This window comes from Triturus cristatus, chromosome 4_1 (assembly GCF_964204655.1).
Source record: "Triturus cristatus chromosome 4_1, aTriCri1.1, whole genome shotgun sequence".
Taxonomy (NCBI): Eukaryota; Metazoa; Chordata; class Amphibia; order Caudata; family Salamandridae; genus Triturus; species Triturus cristatus.
In genome coordinates, this window is record NC_140585.1 from 1,167,543,818 (window position 1) to 1,167,560,770 (window position 16,953).

The following is a 16,953-nucleotide window of genomic DNA, read 5'->3' on the forward strand; positions in this document are numbered from 1 at the left end:
CTGCCGATGGTTAATCGCGAGCAGGTAGAAAAGGGGATAGGGCTTCCAGTCGTTGACCGCACGGTAGGAGCTGCTGATTTGTCATTGAGGAGGGGGCCGCTCACCGTCCGAGCCCAATCAGTCACGGTTATTCTCTTAACTGTCTTAGGAAAGAGGGCCCGTTCTTATGCAAACTCTGCTTTTAACTCTATCGAGCTACGGGTTAGTATGTATGTTTTTTTTTACCCTTCAGAAGCAAGCACAGTGCTTGGCTCTGTGTAGATCTAACGTCTATTACAGCGTTTGCTCAGTCTAATTAGTGTGAAGTGGCATGGGAAACACCCCAGGATTCTGTACTTTATTTTTACGTGGATTGGACTGGTGTAGGCTCAGTCTTGATGTTTGGCACCAAAAGCGCTTAGCTAGCCCTTGCTGAACTCTGCTGCCCTGTTTTGTTCTTATTGTGGTCATTTCCTTTTGTGTGCTGCTTCGTTGTGTTGTTAACAAATTCACAAAGCTGTCTGCAGCCCCATCCATCTCAGATGCAACTTCCCCTGTGGCTGTGATTCCTTTTGCGGTCATGCGCCTAACGCAGTGTTTTACTCCTGCTTGGTGTAACTTAACCACTGCATATTTCCTCTCTCTAGCCCACTTCCTTCTCTCTGCATGTGTGAAAAACGAATTTATGCTGGTTTAAGATATGCCACTAGCTCCGGTCTCGCTCTTTTGTTCCTGTAGCCCCCAAAGTCTCAGCCCTCCGTGTATTCCTATCTGGGCTTGTCCTGTACCAATCAAGCAAGTGTTTCTAGAGTTCTCCTTAGTCTGTTCTGCTCGTCTCTCTTAAGCAAGCTTCGACTAAATCGTCACAAAATCTTCTGCTCATTGTGGTCACAAGGTGTCGTTATTGCCGCATGCGCACACACAGATCAGGCAGCTAGCTCTTGCCAACCAGCAGCAGCAGCAAAAGTAAACTATTCATAGGACCCTTTCTCCTGCTGATCCCTATTGATATTGCAAAGGTTGAGGATGTTTGTGACTCCTTAAACTTATACTCACGTCCAACACTTTAACATTTTTTTTTACCTCTATTACAGGAGACAACCATCTGCGACTGGCGTTTGACATTCTGGTGATTTTTGTCTGCATTCTGTCCTTTATCCTGTGTGCTCGCTCCATCTTGAGGGGATTGGTGCTGCAGCATGTAAGTAGTGCATGTTGATTCTTACCTCATCCTGTATTTACTATGTGCGCTACATCCTTTCTGCATGAGCACTGCTGCAGCCTGTGTGTGCTGCTTGGTGATCATTAACTACATCCAGAGCTACGTCCTTTAGTAGCAGCTGCCCCAGAAGAAAGCAAGCACAAAGTTTGAACGTGCTGTTTGGCAGCTATTCCCCGCATCCTGTCCTTCGCCCTGTGCTCTTGCAGTTTTCTGGGGAGAGCTGCCACAGTATGCATGTGCTGCTTGGTAGTTATTCCCCACATCCTGTGTTTCACCCTGTGCTCTTGCACCTTTCTGGGGTGGGCTGCCACAGTATGCATGTGCTGCTTGGTAGTTATTCCCCGCATCCTGTGCTTCACCCTGTGCTATTTCGGTTTTCTGGGGAGATCTGCCACAGTATGCATGTGCTGCTTGGTAGTTATTCCCGCATCCTGTGCTTCACCCTGTGCTCTTGCAGTTTTCTGGGGTGGGCTGCCACAGTATGCATGCACTGCTTGGTAGTTCTTCCCGCATCCTGTCCTTCATCCTGTGCTCTTGCACCTTTCTGGGGTGGGCTGCCACAGTATGCAAACGCTGCTTGGCAGTTACTTACCCGGATCTTGCCCTTCACTCTGTGCTCTTGCACCTTTCTGGGGTGAGCTGCCACAGTATGCATGTGCTGCTTGGTCGTTATTCCCCGCATCCTGTCCTTCACCCTGTGCTCTTGCACCTTTCTGTGGGTTCACTGCCATATAAGCCTGTGCTGCGTGTTAGATACTTACCCGGATCTTACCCCCTTCATCCTGTGCTCTTGCACCTTTCTGTGGACGCACTGCTGCATGGTGCATGTGCTTCGTGGCAGGTATCGCCAGCTTTCTTATACAAAGATCACTGTATGGTCATGTTATTGCTGGCTGTGTCTTGTTGTCACTGCGGGCGGGCATGCATTTGTGTGCATTTCTAGAGAGTACTTTTCCAGCTTGTTGTACTGTTAACTACAAGTACTGAGTGGGCAGATGGGGGGGGGGGGGGGGGGGGAATTGACTGCTCAGATACCTGAAGGGAGATGGTGGTTAGGAGTGTTGCTGCAGCCTGCAGGCCAAGTTTTGTGTGAAAAGTTCAGTCCTTGTGTGTCTGACTCTGTCTGGAGCCGGGTGCCTGTAGCAGCTGCTTGCTTTAAAGTACACAGTGCAGAACTACCACGGTTTACTACTTAGTGCAATGTCATCTAGAAAATAGGTTGTTTGCAGGCACTTATGCTCCAGTAGTTCAGTCCACGCAGGTCATTCAGCGCTTCGTGCTGTTCAGATTCATTCATTGTAGTGCTTGGCCCAGTAGCTGGGCTCCAGATCTTACTTTCTTTATAGTATCTGTGACTGCAGATACCCTCATTTCCAGTTCTAACTGTTCCCACCATGTCAATATCTGACACGGCGCGGTCTCCGGAGGAATGCATTGGTTTCTGAGGCCGTCTGGTAACGTAACCTTGGATTCCTTTGTACAGGCATATGCAATGAATGACTGTTAGGAGGGTTGAATCAGTCTTGGATAATTGAAGCTGCACGGTCTTCACCCATTGAGGTGAGAGGGCTCACCTGCACAACTACAGTTTCCTTTAGTTGCATCTTTGCACACCGGATTGTGGGGGCCTGGACTTTCAAAGGTACGGTGGAGTGACCGGCTCCTGGTGGCGTAGTAACGTAATCCTCAAGTCAAGTAATTTATTTCTTGAAATGCACCTTTTCTAGGAGTTTGCAAAATTCTTTCTGACTCGGCACAACCAGGGCATCTCGATTTCTGATCGTCTGGAGTTTGTGAATGGCTGGTACATGCTCCTCATCATCAGCGACATCCTGACGGTGACTGGGACGGTGATGAAGATTGGGATAGAGTCCAAGGTGAGGAATGGCAAGTGAGCCATCTTGAATTACCATCGCTGCCTGCATGCGTCACTCTAGGACAGTCATTTGCTCTTCATATCATGGGGAAATGTCCTGGAACAGCATCCCCATCCTGGTCTGGCGGATGTGCTTGTTGGAGCACTGTTTGAGTCTTGTCACTCTAGCACTGTTTACTGAAAAAGCAAATCCTTCTCTGCATACCAAGTGTGTGTTTGAGGAGCGCCACACTTTGTGTATGTGAAACATGCTGCAATATTCACTTCAACAATGGTGTCTTCATGTTGGTGGCCATCCTCCATTGCTTTCCTCTTCAGTATTCCAGGGAGCCTTCTGCTTTTGGGTGGACTATCCCAGTGGTGGTAAGGAATTGGGATGTATCTAGGGGTGTAGGTTTAGGGGGTTGTCTCGGGTGTTAAACCCCCTAATGTGTTTTTTTGATGAATAGTTGGATACAGGTGCTTTCAGTCTTCTACGGTGAGGTGTCTGTCGGATTTCACCTCGTATTTTTGCATGCGCACTCCATCAAAAAAACGCACATTCTCTCGTCTCTGTTTTGAAAGTCCTTCTCTCACTTAGTACTCCCACCAATCCGCAATCCTCTCCCTTACCACTGCCCCTTAATCCCCTCTCATGTGCCCTGCTTGTCATATAATGTATTCAAATATTATATGCCAGCATGATTTTCAGAAATCTAAACTACGCACCTGGATGTATCCCCTCACTACCCCTTTTCAAATCACATAGGGTGGATCCGAGCAAATAGCCCTGTGCACCCTCCCCCCCCCCCCCCCAATACTCAACAACCCTTTTGTCATTGGTCTGCTCATCAATATTTTAGCCGTTAAGCCTTATTGTGTGTTTTCTTTCCAGAATTTTGCCAGCTACGACGTGTGCAGTATCCTGCTGGGCACATCCACGCTCCTGGTGTGGGTCGGGGTTATACGCTACCTCAGCTTCTTCCAGAAGTACAATGTAAGTTATTTCCCAAAGGTCTAGCATATCTCCCTTACCAATATATGCTTAAAATCTCTCCACAAACCTGCAAGAAGACATGAGTTTATTTTACTGCAAGTAAAGCCCACGTACACACCACCAGATACCCGCCTGTCTGTATCCCTGTCACACAGCTGACAGAAAAGCCTGTTGCAGACGGGTGAGCACAGTGAATTTGGTGGAGAAATTAAAGCTAGAAATTGGGCACTAGTTTCTTACAAGAAAAGATCCTGCCAGCCTGTGTTAGCCCTTTGCATGGATTCTGGTTGGGTTTATTTAAGCATGTGGCTTTTATCCACTAAATCAAATAATAGTATTAGTTCATCTCACTTTTTAGTTGTATTTTTTCTGGCCTGTTGGGGACCAGTAGATAGGGTATGTAAAACGTAACTGTCCATTTTCACTTCTTACAGCTGCAGGGCTTCAGGACAGAGTCAACGCCTGTTAAAAAGACGCCGCATAAGCAAGGGGACTAAGAGGGAAAGCAGAAAAGTGTGAGGGCTGAAGCTGCTTTAGTGCAGGCTGGTTTACATGAAGGCACTTAGAGATGGGGTCACGGAAAGGAAGGTGGCAGAACTGATGTTGGCATATCACCTGAAGTGCTCAGTTAGGGGTGCGCCTGCTCCATGGGAACGCACAGGAAAAAGCTGTTACTAGGTAGCAGGCCTGTAAAGGAGCTCTCAGCCAACAGCGCCGGAGACAGACACACACTGCTTCAGCAGCCTTTTTAGGTCTCGGGACCATCCGGTCGGCAGACCGGAAGTCCGGAGATTTAATGACTTGGGAGAAGAGGGGCTTGAACCCGCCCCTCTTCTGCCCTGTTCTTCATTGGCTGGCCTCGTAAATGCTGGCCAGCCATTGGAGAAGAGGTCCCGTCACTCCAATCATGCCCCGTCCTTTTCGGATCGGGGGGCGTGTTTTTTGCGAAAAGTCTCAGGGAGGAGACAACAGCAAAACACGCCCCCGAATCCGAAAAGGAGGCTGCGTTTCTCCGAGGCATTTCTACTCTGCCTCGGAGAAAGGCGGTGCTGTCTTCCGGTGCCCTCGGCTTTCACTGTTTGCTCCTGTTAGTGAGATTAATTGAGGGCGCGTCCTCTTGAGAAAGCAACAATTAGAAATCGGGCTCGTGCATGAATCGTAGTAACGATATTAACCCAGACTGGCTGAATACACATGCAGAGCGAAGGGGTGAGATCTGTGGGGACTAGAGGACGAGGTATACCAGGGGTTTCACTATTCTTGCCTGTTTACTTGAAAAAATGTGACGTCCGTAACCACTGTTGAAAGCTGGGATTCCATTCTATGGGAAGGCGGTCTGATCTACAGAAAACATCCAGTGCGGTTGGGTGAACGCGATACGCACCCTCGCCGCCAGGCCCATCTCGTGGAGGGCTGGTTGGTGGATACATCTGTTTCAGGGAGGATAGAATTAAATTCCTGCGGATCCTGGTCTCCTTAAAAGCCGGGGATATTGCTGCCGGGGCGAGATACAAACTCGCTTTCTGGGCTGCCTGGGGCAGTTGGGGACTGTTTAAAATACTTTTATTTAGGGCACAATGCTGACGGTTTTGTGCCACATGATGGCACTGTGCCAGGAAGTGCTAATTCGCCACTAGCGAGCCCCTCTTCCACAGTCCGGTCAGCCCGCGGCTGCGCTGAAGCAGCGAGATTGGGAGGGGGTATCTCCATGGCAGAGCGTCTGCCCCCTGGATTCTAATTTTGTCTTTGAGTTGGCGGGATATGTCGGCCGCCGAGAGGCGCCCTCTCTCTCCCCGAGCGAACCTCACATGGTAGACGTGGGACTGCTTCCGCGCTGTTGACGTGCAACTGCTGCCACGGGACTCACATTTGTGCGTGTCTTACTTGTGCTTCCAGTGCAAATCCTTTGTATGTAATCGCATATGAGAGATACTCGGCTTAAAAGCACAACTTAGACACATGCAGGCATTGCGATGCAAATCAATGCGCACGGTCACCACATTTCTGCTTTCTGCGCTCTAGCCCACCCTGCAAACATCTGTGTGTGGCGTGCACTCGTGAATCTTTTAACCTCTTTTTATAATTTTTTTCCCATTAAAAATTATTACATTATGTATTACATGCAACCTGCAACAACGGTTGATACTCCTACAGACCTGACTAGCCAAGAGCATTAGTTCATGGCAGGCGCGCAACACCCATTGGACTCACGGGGCTTCAGCCCCCCCACCCCGTCGTGTGCGGCAGCCCGGGATGAGACAGCCTCGCAGGCACACACAAAGCCGCGCCCGAGCACTTCACAGGTCTTTAAAAGACCATTTACATGTTAATGAGGCCTCACTGTTGTTTCACCCCTTCTAAGAGCCCCTGCAGCTCCACTCTGCCGAGATTCAGCCCCCCCACCCCCGAAATCAGCGCCACTCTGCTGACTGTTTAAAGATTCAGCCCCCCCCCCCCCCCCCCGAAATTTTTGCTTAGCCCCCCCCCCCCCGAAATTTGGCTCTAGTTGCGCCTCTGGTTCATGGAGACGTTATAATACACATACCACGGGTATAACACTCCTTGAATAGCAGCGCTCCACTTCTGTAGCAATCCAGGCGCCCCTGCTTCTTTGTAAGATTTATGGAAGTAGTAAAACATTTTTACACAGTTCGGAAGCTCAGGTTGAACAATAAAAGTGAAGCTGATAGAACAGTTATCTTTAGGCTTGAAGTAAATGTTCTCTTTAATATTACATTTTCTCATCACCCTGCCAGCCCCGTGCAGATAGTAACTGTTCTCATGTGCATCGCCTCGGGGCTGATTATTTTTCAATATGTTCTGTCGTCTGAAATCTGCTGCAGTCTTTACAGTTAGTGGATATTTTGTCCCTCATCAGTACAAGGAAGGGTAGAGGTGTGACATTGCTAGTTCCAGGGGCCTAGTTATCAATAGTGCACCATTTGCAAGTCAAAACACACGGGCCCAGAGGACTGAGGGGCCCACTGCAGGTCAGTTATAGTTTTTTTCTTTTTTTAACTTCCAAACTAGGGCACTGGAGGCCCATTTCCCTATTTTGCATTAGGGGCGATGGCACCCTTGCTTCGCTACTGTTCGGCCTTGCCCCTAGGGCATAGACTCAGGGTTTCAGCTCTCAATGCCTTCCAATCTACCAGTTTTTCTCCCTACTTTTGAAATGCCTTAAGCAAATTATGATAGATTTTTTTTAAATGACAGATATTTCTGAGAGTTTTATTCCCTATGTGTTTTATGGGTTATCAACATTTTACAGTTTTTAAGAGTACCACACATCCTGTCGTCTATATAGATATTAGATGTGTGACCCAACCTGGTCCAGGATCGGATGCAGCCTCTGCGAGCATTGGGCATAGTGTTTACTCTGGGGCCCTCACTACCAAAGGTAACCTTAACTGAAGCCTCGCTTAGGCACAGTTTCATGTAGGAAACATCAAACGTGACCAAGCGGGTCTAATTATGGGAGATGTGATGGAAGGTGGAGCAGTTTTCATTCATTAGTGTGCCAAGGGTACAGATTCATAATAGAGTTAAACAATTCTGGACTGTATCAAATTTGCATTTTTCTAAAAGGTCACCCCCAGATTTGTTGCCTCTCTGTGCACTTTGACCACTGCTAACTAGTTATATAGTGTCCTTGCATCCCAATTAAAACATGTGCTGTACATTGAAACTCTTTATTTTGCCTATGTAACTTACCTATAAGTCCGTTGTAAATGGTACCTAAAGTGTATGTGTGGCATGGAAAGTTCAACGTCATACATGGGCTGCAGTGTATTTTCACACCACCCACATAAGTGACTTAACATATTTCGGCCAGCAGTGCCACTGTTCGCTGCCTATGCTGCAGTTTAAATGCACTGCAGTAGACTCAGAGTGATAAAGATACTTGTCATTTCCAAGGTAGAAAACTATTACTATATAGTTTCTCAGGTCAAAAAATAGCTTTCAGCCCCAGTAATGTGTTTGATAAATCAGGGTGGACAATGAGGACTTATTTAGGGTGGCAATGATTCCAGGTTCTGTCTGCGAGGACGGAGGGCGTGGAGGAGGGAGTGGCTCTCATGTTAATGGGAGGCATGCATGGAATTGTTTTGGCCACCTTGAGGCTGTTACTTAAAGAACTAAATGCAGGTAAAAACCATTTATACCTAAATGCACTGCAGTGACACATGACAAACTGCCTTTGCTATGTGGAAAAAAGCTATTTTTATATATAACCATAAATCACCAGTAAAGTGTGCCTAGTTAGCCCATAGATCAGGGTGCTAATATATAATAAAATTAGGGTACACCACCTATTGGGGTTAGTGTGCCCTCACAGTTAAATAAAAGTCAAGTGCTGTTTAAGTCAGTAGGCTGAACTTCACTTTTCTCGTATAGGTACGAGTCGGATCAAACTCTTTATTTCCCATCTCCACTGAGGAACGGGCAAAACAGTAGTTTTCTGATTATTTTTACAATCTGACTTAATGATGAAATCAAATTTTAGATAACTTAAGCAGAAAATTACCTTTATAAAAAAATTACTTAAGGCTGCCTGAGCCAGAATTGACTTAAAACCAGTTCTGCCACCTTCAGTGCTGAATACAAATCCTTGGCTGGGAGACTTAACCACCCTGACTCACAGAGCATTGGCTTGCTCTTGGGCCAAAGAAAGGCCAGTGGGTGTTAAATGCGGATGCTGCGCTTTGCCATGCCTATCACTCTCCTGTACCGGTTACTAAGAGGAATCGCATCTGGTCCAAACTTAATATTGAGGAGTTAAAGGATGCTCCTGAAGTCTCATACGTAAGTCTATCATAATCCACACAGTACAAAGAACCACGCGTCTACACAGCACGCAGTGTTTCCATAGGGAAAAGCATACCTGTCATCTGAATGTCAACATGTGTATTCTGGGGAAAAATAGCATTAACTCCAGTAACAGTCCCAGACGGCTAAGAATAAGGGCTGATTATAAAGGGCCCATCCAGCAGTGAATCCTGCACTACACACATAAATCCCCACGCGTACGAGGACCTGCTCAAGAACTTGCTTTGTGAATTGTAAATAACAATGCCGTTTCTTTAAATGTTTTAATAACAAAAACATAAACAAAAATAATGTCATGAACCATGCCAATAGCTCTAACTTTACCAATGCCGAGACCATTGCATTGTAAATGCTTGTTTATATATTATGAGTGTCACCGACTCCACTGACTATTCCTCATATTGTAATCAGATTATTTATGTAGTAGATCATGTCTACCGTCGTGAGGTTTTTTTTCGAAGAGCTGCTACTCTGGGTTCCCTTGCCTTTCTCCCACGTCACCTTCCCCTTGAAGTGTACTTGTGTCTCGGTGAGACTGTGCCTTTGTAAGATCTTAAGAACTGTGCATACTGTTCTGTGAACTCAGAAGTGCCCAGACACATTCTTTTTTTTTTTTCCTCTTCTCATCAGATCCTGATTGTCACCATGCGTGTTGCCCTACCAAACGTCATCCGCTTCTGCTGCTGTGTTGCTGTTATCTACCTGGGTTACTGCTTCTGTGGGTGGATTGTGTTGGGACCGTACCATGCCAAGGTAAGAATTTATCAGCCGGAACCCCGCTGGCTAGGAGCAGTTTTTACTCTAAGGCTAAATCAAGTTGGAGGTGGTGGTATACCCAGTGAGACCCTGCAGAATGCCCCACTTTGTTCCCTGGGATTGTTCGATGGAAGTTACAATTCTGCAGACTGACTCATTGCTCACTTCTGTCCCTTGCCTTTGCTGATATATCAGGCTTGGGCCATAGCATGCCAAATAGCCTCTCTAGATGGGCGCAATGCCGGCACTTGTCTATTCATTCTACACTCAGATTATGCTAGGGTAAGACACCACACAATGACCAATGCCGTCTCACATACTTGTATCCTGCTAGATCATGCAGACCTTTTGTGGGCTTGGCAAGAATTAACAGGCTCTTAAAGCCTGCTGCTCACCATTGGTTTGTTTTATTGTCACTCATATGGTCGCTTCTTAGTTGATGGCTTTTCTTGTCCAACTTGTATCCCTTCATGTGTTTGTAGCTGTTCAGGTTCCTCTACAACACTTTGTACAGTGAATTGACCAGACATTGAAACTACTTTTCGTTACTTTCTCTGATGGCCTGATCATGTTGCAAGTCCTGTCCTGTCAAGACTTTTTGTGTACAGCTGAATTTCTACCCTGAGATTTATCCGACCATCTGATGTTAACTCCTTGCCCCTCCATTTCTCGCCAGGGTCTGCTTGATAGATCTTGCCATGCTGGAATATAGTTCTACAAATACAGAAGTTATACTTGGAAGTTACTCATTAATGCAGTGACGAGTGTTAACAAAGATTGTTGTGCAAGACATACTGGGACAAACAGTGTGGGTCTCCCTTTCATATTCAGGTCCACTTTTGTTTGAAAGATGTGAAAAGATGCTTGAAACTGGCAAAGGTAAGTTCATTATTTAAGTATTAGCTTTGCACCATACTCCACTTGGAACCCCGAGACCTTCGTTCTCAGAAGCTGCTCAGTAGGCTATGCCTCTGGATTGCCACTCAGCATTGGTTATGGTTGAACACCTATGGAATTTGGTGGTCCTTAAACCTGCACCATGAACACCCATAGATGTTAATCTTCCCGATCCTTGTCTTGGATTCAGAAAAGAGGGCGATAGTGCTGCAGGATGTAAAACTTAGTATGAAGTCTGGGATGCTGTGGCCATATGAGGAAAGCATTGGCAAATACAATGTGTCAGGCTTCTAACTGAAAGTGCCTGGCTGCTTCCATCCAATTAGTCTGTCATCCTTCCATCCAGACACTCATCTGTGCACTGTCACTCTTGCATTCATGCATCTTTTCATCTGTTCTTGCATCCACCTACCCACTTATCCACAATACCAAAAACGTATTAACGTGCCAAGAGATGAGTTAATATGTAAGCCATACTAATTGACTTTGCTTCTACTTTATGTGAGGGATGCGAGATCGCTGTTTCTAGTGCCACTTCTAGTCTGTGAGAGGTGAGCGCTTCCAGTACTTTGTGACTTCTAGTTTGTGAAGTCTAAGAGTGCTATTAGTATATTAGTAGTGTGTGATTGCTAGTGTGTGAATGCCGTGAGTAGTGTCACTCATTACACCCCTAATAGGGCCCTCCGGTCTTCCAACCTACATTTGGTCACTGTTCCTGCAACTAAAAGAGCCAGAAAAGGAGGACGCTCCTTTCGGTTCAATGTTGCCAGGCTTTGGAATTCTCCTCCCTTTGCCATTGGGTGTTTAGACAATGAGCTGCACTTTCGCAAAACCGCTAAAACCTGGCTCTTTTAGCTTTGATTTCGAGATGACTGATCTTCCTTCTCTTAGCGCTGGGATGCCTCTGAGGCCCCCGCGCTCTATAAATCCTATAGTACAAAAGAGTCCACTTCCTCTACTTGTGAACCTTAATGGACTGCTTAGATTCATTAATAACCCAGTGTGTCGATGTATTTTCGATGTATTTATTTTGGGGAACCTTTTCCCTACAAACCCTGCCAGACCACTGCATCCACCAACCCTCTCCCTGCACATATCACCCACACATCGTGTATTCATCTGGCTGTGTTTATGGGCATCACAGAGTTTAGTTGCACCGATGAACAGCGCCTGAGCCTGCTCCACCAGACACCTTGGTGTTCAGACACTCATTCCCGGCTTTGGGGCTGTGCAGCCGTTCTTGCATTAAGAGCTCCCCAGCAGTTAACAGCACCTGCTCGCCCTGGCTGCTGCGGATCCCAGTACACCAACCCCAAAGTTACTTGAGTTCCTCTCCGCACACTGCAGTGTCCTTCATTGCTAGGTCATATTTGAGGTACAGTGAGCTTGACGGGGGCAGCTGGTTGTCACAGACAGAGTCGTTACCCTGGCAGAGATGTAGAGAGCATTAAATGTAATCCCATTACATGCCATGTTCTGACGATCAGATTTTTGACTCCTGGCTAGGCCACTCCAAGCATTATAGAGTTGCTAAGTTAAGAACTATTTTACAGGGGTTAATGGTTACACCTGGCCTTTATTGGCGATTCGAAACAACAGGCATGTGGTAATGAAGCGCTTAATAAAGCAAGTTATTATTGGAACAGAATAAAAAATGATACTTCTGTGGTGCGAACGCACTCAGAGCTGAGCTGCCAGCCTGTGGATCACAGCAAGGGAGGCTAAAGCGATTCTAAAATCGGCCTTCAATACCTCTGTAGCGCTGAAGGCACTAGGCAGTTTAATGTTCTCTTTTGTCACCCTGCCCCCTCGGTGGTGAGTGCGGGCAGGGGCTGCCTTAGACAGTTTGACTCCAGAGGTGGGTGGGTTGTGCGGGCAGGGACTTCTGCGACGGACAAGTCTTTTTTCAGTAGCTTCATGCATTGCTGTGTGCTTCACGTCCTCACCCACTCCCATTCAAATGCAAAACCCTCCTTGCATCAAAACAACGACCTGCCTCTTTTCCCAATCCATGTCTCTGCTCTCGCAAGTCACCCAACTGCCACATTGTCGTTCATTAAAAGGTGTTAAATGCAACTGAAGCAGAGACACTTAAGCGGTTGAAATGTAAGCGCTAAAGGCCTCTCAGCGTGCATGTCCTCCCAGCAACACCTCGTAACACGGTCGGGTCCCACCGTTTAACTTTAATGTACTTATGCTCAGGCCTGGGTGTAGTTCGCGGAGTTTCGCTACCCGGAACTCCGCCAAGTGACAAAATAACACTGCGGAGTACTGCAAGTGGCGGAGTAGACTGTAGACTACTGGGTCCCTGTTGTCCTGGTTCCCAGTACCAGTTTTTCTTCCCTAAAAACATACCCACAATTTGCACTTCTGCCCCCTGTAGGTCCCTAGTAAGTGGTATCCTGAGTACCTAGGGCCTAGAGGCTAAAGAGGGTCCCCTGGGATCCCTCACTCTGACCATGTCCCTGTAAGGTGAAAAAATGGCCAAGTTGACAATGGACCTGCCTGCTCACACTGCCTAAGATCTAGGTAAGTCACCCCTCTAGTAGGCCTTACCAGCCCTAGGGCAGGGTGCGCTATATCCCAGGTGTGCTCATATCTGCCTGAGCAGATATGCCCCAATGGTATTAGGGTCTATTCCTTAATATTGTATGTGCCAGGGAAGCCATAGAGACTAGATGGGCTGTGAACTTGACAACTCGAGTTCCAGATCACCATGATGGCTTCACTGAGCCCAGGAGTGTTGGGTACTAAACAGCTCCTTGTAATAAATCCACTCTGATGCCCCTGTGAGATTTAATGAAGCATGTACTCGGAGGTGCCCCCTGACTACTACTGACCCTGGTGTGGGCACTGACTGGCTTTAGGCAGTCTGTCACATACAGACCTGTTTATGGACCCCCGGGTGAAGAGCCTCTGCTCTCTGTAACCAGAAACCATGCACATCCTGGGCCAAAGTGTCAAACCTCCTCCCCCAGAATGGGCCAGTACTCGAAAGGGAAGCTTCAAAGGCCTGCTTCCTTTGCAGTGCCACCCACCAGCCTCAGATGGCAGCCCCTAGTGTACACCCCCACTTTGGGTGGGAAAAACAGCAGGAAAACTTAGAAAGGCTGGGAGATGTGCCCACCTTTGCGAACTCCTCCTCTCTGGTGGAGGAGGCGAAGTTAATTACACTTTTCAGTCCACTCCATCTTGAAGATGATGGGACCCTTCCAATCAGGGATAGGTCTATGCACCCTCCCACAGGAGGGTAGCATAATTGGCGGTGTAGTCACTCCAGGTAAGGTGCCCATTGGCCCTACCTGCTACGCCCCTAAAACGTCCCTAAATTTAGTATTTAGGAGGCTCCCCCAGACCTGGAAACAAGATCTGAGATGACCTACGAAGAAAGACGACCACCCTGCAGAGAAGACTGAAGACGATGACTGAATTGGCCCCAGTCTTACCGGCCTGTCTTCAGCTTTTACGAACCTGCGACCAGTCTTTCAGCCAGCAACCTCTGAAAACCATAGGAGGACTGCAGCTTTCAACAAAGACTAATCTCCTGTAAACCGCGGACCTGTCCAGAAGAAAACAACAACAGACTCTAGATTCAGGCAGATCTGTGACTGGTGCCCACTCTGCACCAAACACCCACGGCCTCTCTTGACCCCTGTGACGGGGCTCACAGAGTGAATCTGAAGGGTAACTGCCGTCCCTGTGAACCCCAACACCTCAACTTGCCTGTGCTGTTGATGGTGTTTTGCCTGGACCCTACGTTGCATTGAGCGCCCTATGCTCTGTTTGCACCCTACACCCGGCCGCTCCTGTGCCGCTGGTGTTGTATGTGTGGTGCTGCTTTGTGTCCCCCCTGTGCTGGTCCTAACACCCAAAACTTGGCCCCTGCAACCGGTCCATTTACCCACAGGCAGCGTGGCTACATGGAACCCCAGTCTCCATTGAAACATATTGGGCCCAACTCAAAGTTTTACCTCTGCACCCGGCTGCACCTGTGCTGCTGGTGGTGCAGTGTTGGTACTTGCCTATTCCTTGCCCGCTGCTGACCTTGAGTCCCAAAGACTGGAACTGTAAGTTGTGTACTTACCTGGTTAACCGCAAAACTGTTTTCCCCATAGGATAACATTGAACTGTTCTGAAAATATTGCAAAGTATTTTTACTTAAAAACTTACGTATCATATTAGGAAGTTCTTGTAGGCTCTCAGGCTTTCACCCAAAGGCACTGCTGTACCTCATTAACAACCCTTTTGATGAAGAACACTTTTTTGGGACTCAAGTGGAGTCTGTGCTAGAGAAAATCAAGAAGGACACATAGACAGCTGAGGTACTTCAAACCCAAATCGACACACCTGGTTTTTGGTGCCAGCAAATGAGAAGTGTCCAGTCGGCAGCAACAATGCAGTGCCTCAACTTTCAGTTCTTTCAGCAGGGACAGGCTTCCAAAATATTCTTCAAAGGAGGCCTCCGATGCAGGTGCCTCTTCGGGGAAGGACTTCTCTACATTCAAAAAGTGACTTGCCCTTCATTCCCTCTGATCACACATCATTTCAGATAAATAATAAGGTTATACCTTCCACGATGGGAGGAAATTACCCTGGACAAGTGGGTCACATCAGTTGTCCATCATGGCTACTGCCTGACATTCCAAACCACACCACCAAACATTCCACCTTGTTGTCCATCATTCAGGAACTTCGAGCACTACTCAACAAGGGTGCAAAAGAAACTGTTCCACTGCAGCAAACAGGACTGAAGTACAACCCTTTGGGGGTCACAACAGCTCGGAGGGTGTTTACCAATTGTCAAGTATTGGTTAATCTGCCTTTGAGATGTAGTGTCATTAATGTCAAAAATATCAGGGTGGGGAAATGGACCACTTGTCCTGTGTACCAGGGTCTTTTAGTTTACGTGGTTGGGCATCCTTAAAAAACCCTCATATACGTACACTGGCGTAAGGCGGTATATCTTGATTCTCCGCCGTAGTGTATCGTGATAGCATGATCATTGGGCTTTTTATTGTCCAAATGCTAACCTCCCCATGGAGGAAGACCAACTGGTTGTGCAGTAGTGGTCAGAAATAACGGAACGAGGGCGTGCTCGTGCTCTGTGAACTGTGATGTTAAAATTCCTGAAGTCAAATCCCGTGTCCTTTATTCTTGGGGTACTTGACAAAGGGAAATTAAAAATGGTGTTCGTGCATGTGAATAAACTTAATTATTAGTTTAATGCACTGGTATGAATCTAGTGTTATCTGGTCAACATGTTTCAGCCCCATGCAGGGTTTAGAGGCTTTCGTCAGGACCAAAAGGTGAAGTGGGGGGCTTTAGTAAGCTCTCCACTATTATTCTGGAGGTGGAGATAAGTACTCACCACCTTCGATTTAAGGAGGTCAGACCGATTGTATCTGCTCCTGTAAAGACAATCATGGATTATATGACAGCCTAACGTGATACTATACAATGCTAAAACGATATTCAAGTGCTCTTTAACCTGTTGACATCAATATCATTAATCGATGGTCTGCGATGCTGTCGCGCTTTTATTCACTCACTACAGGGTGCACGCTTATTAAACAAAGGGGGGGGGGGCTAACTACAGAAGGGTTTTGTGAACGTTATCTCTGTTCTCTTAATGGTGTGGTTCTTAGTTGACACCCTGAATGAAGATGTCCAACTTGCGAAACAAGGTAAATGACCAAGACACTTTGTTTCTTAGTTCTGGTTTCTTAACGCTGTATCAGCAAACGGCTACGCCGTGAGTCCACATTGTTTTACGCTTTCATTGCACTGAACCTTCAGTTTGTTAATATCACCCGACAAGCTTATATTGCGACACAACACACTAAACTGCTTAGTTAACAACCACGGCTCGCTTTATCATAGGACAACGAGTTGTTATGAGAACAATAACGATAAACTAACCGCACTACTTAAGCGGCCTTTTTCAACACAACTAAGAACCACACCATTAAAAGAACCGAGATAACGTTCACAAAACCCTTCTGTAGTTAGCCACCCCCCCTTTGTTTAATAAGCGTGCACCATGTGGTGAGTGAATAAAAGCGCGACAGCATCGCAGACCATCGATTAATGATATTGATGTCAACAGGTTAAAGAGCACTTGAATATCGTTTTAGCATTGTATAGTATCACGTTAGGCTGTCATATAATCCATGATTGTCTTTACAGGAGCAGATACAATCGGTCTGACCTCCTTAAATCGAAGGTGGTGAGTACTTATCTCCACCTCCAGAATAATAGTGGAGAGCTTACTAAAGCCCCCCACTTCACCTTTTGGTCCTGACGAAAGCCTCTAGACCCTGCATGGGGCTGAAACATGTTGACCAGATAACACTAGATTCATACCAGTGCATTAAACTAATAATTAAGTTTATTCACATGCACGAACACCATTTTTAA

The 16,953-nt window shown here is 46.9% G+C and overlaps 1 protein-coding gene across 3 annotated transcripts in view; it reads left to right on the top strand.

The window, feature by feature from the left end:
• MCOLN1 (mucolipin TRP cation channel 1) overlaps positions 1-16,953 on the top strand; it is a 147,398-nt gene that overhangs the window by 108,540 nt on the left and 21,905 nt on the right. For all 3 annotated transcript variants that reach the window (XM_085654358.1, XM_085654359.1, XM_085654360.1), the window contains 4 exons: positions 1,074-1,180; positions 2,929-3,078; positions 3,952-4,053; positions 9,514-9,636. In XM_085654358.1, coding sequence (XP_085510484.1) covers positions 1,074-1,180; positions 2,929-3,078; positions 3,952-4,053; positions 9,514-9,636 — 482 coding nt within the window. The remainder of the gene's footprint in view (positions 1-1,073; positions 1,181-2,928; positions 3,079-3,951; positions 4,054-9,513; positions 9,637-16,953) is intronic.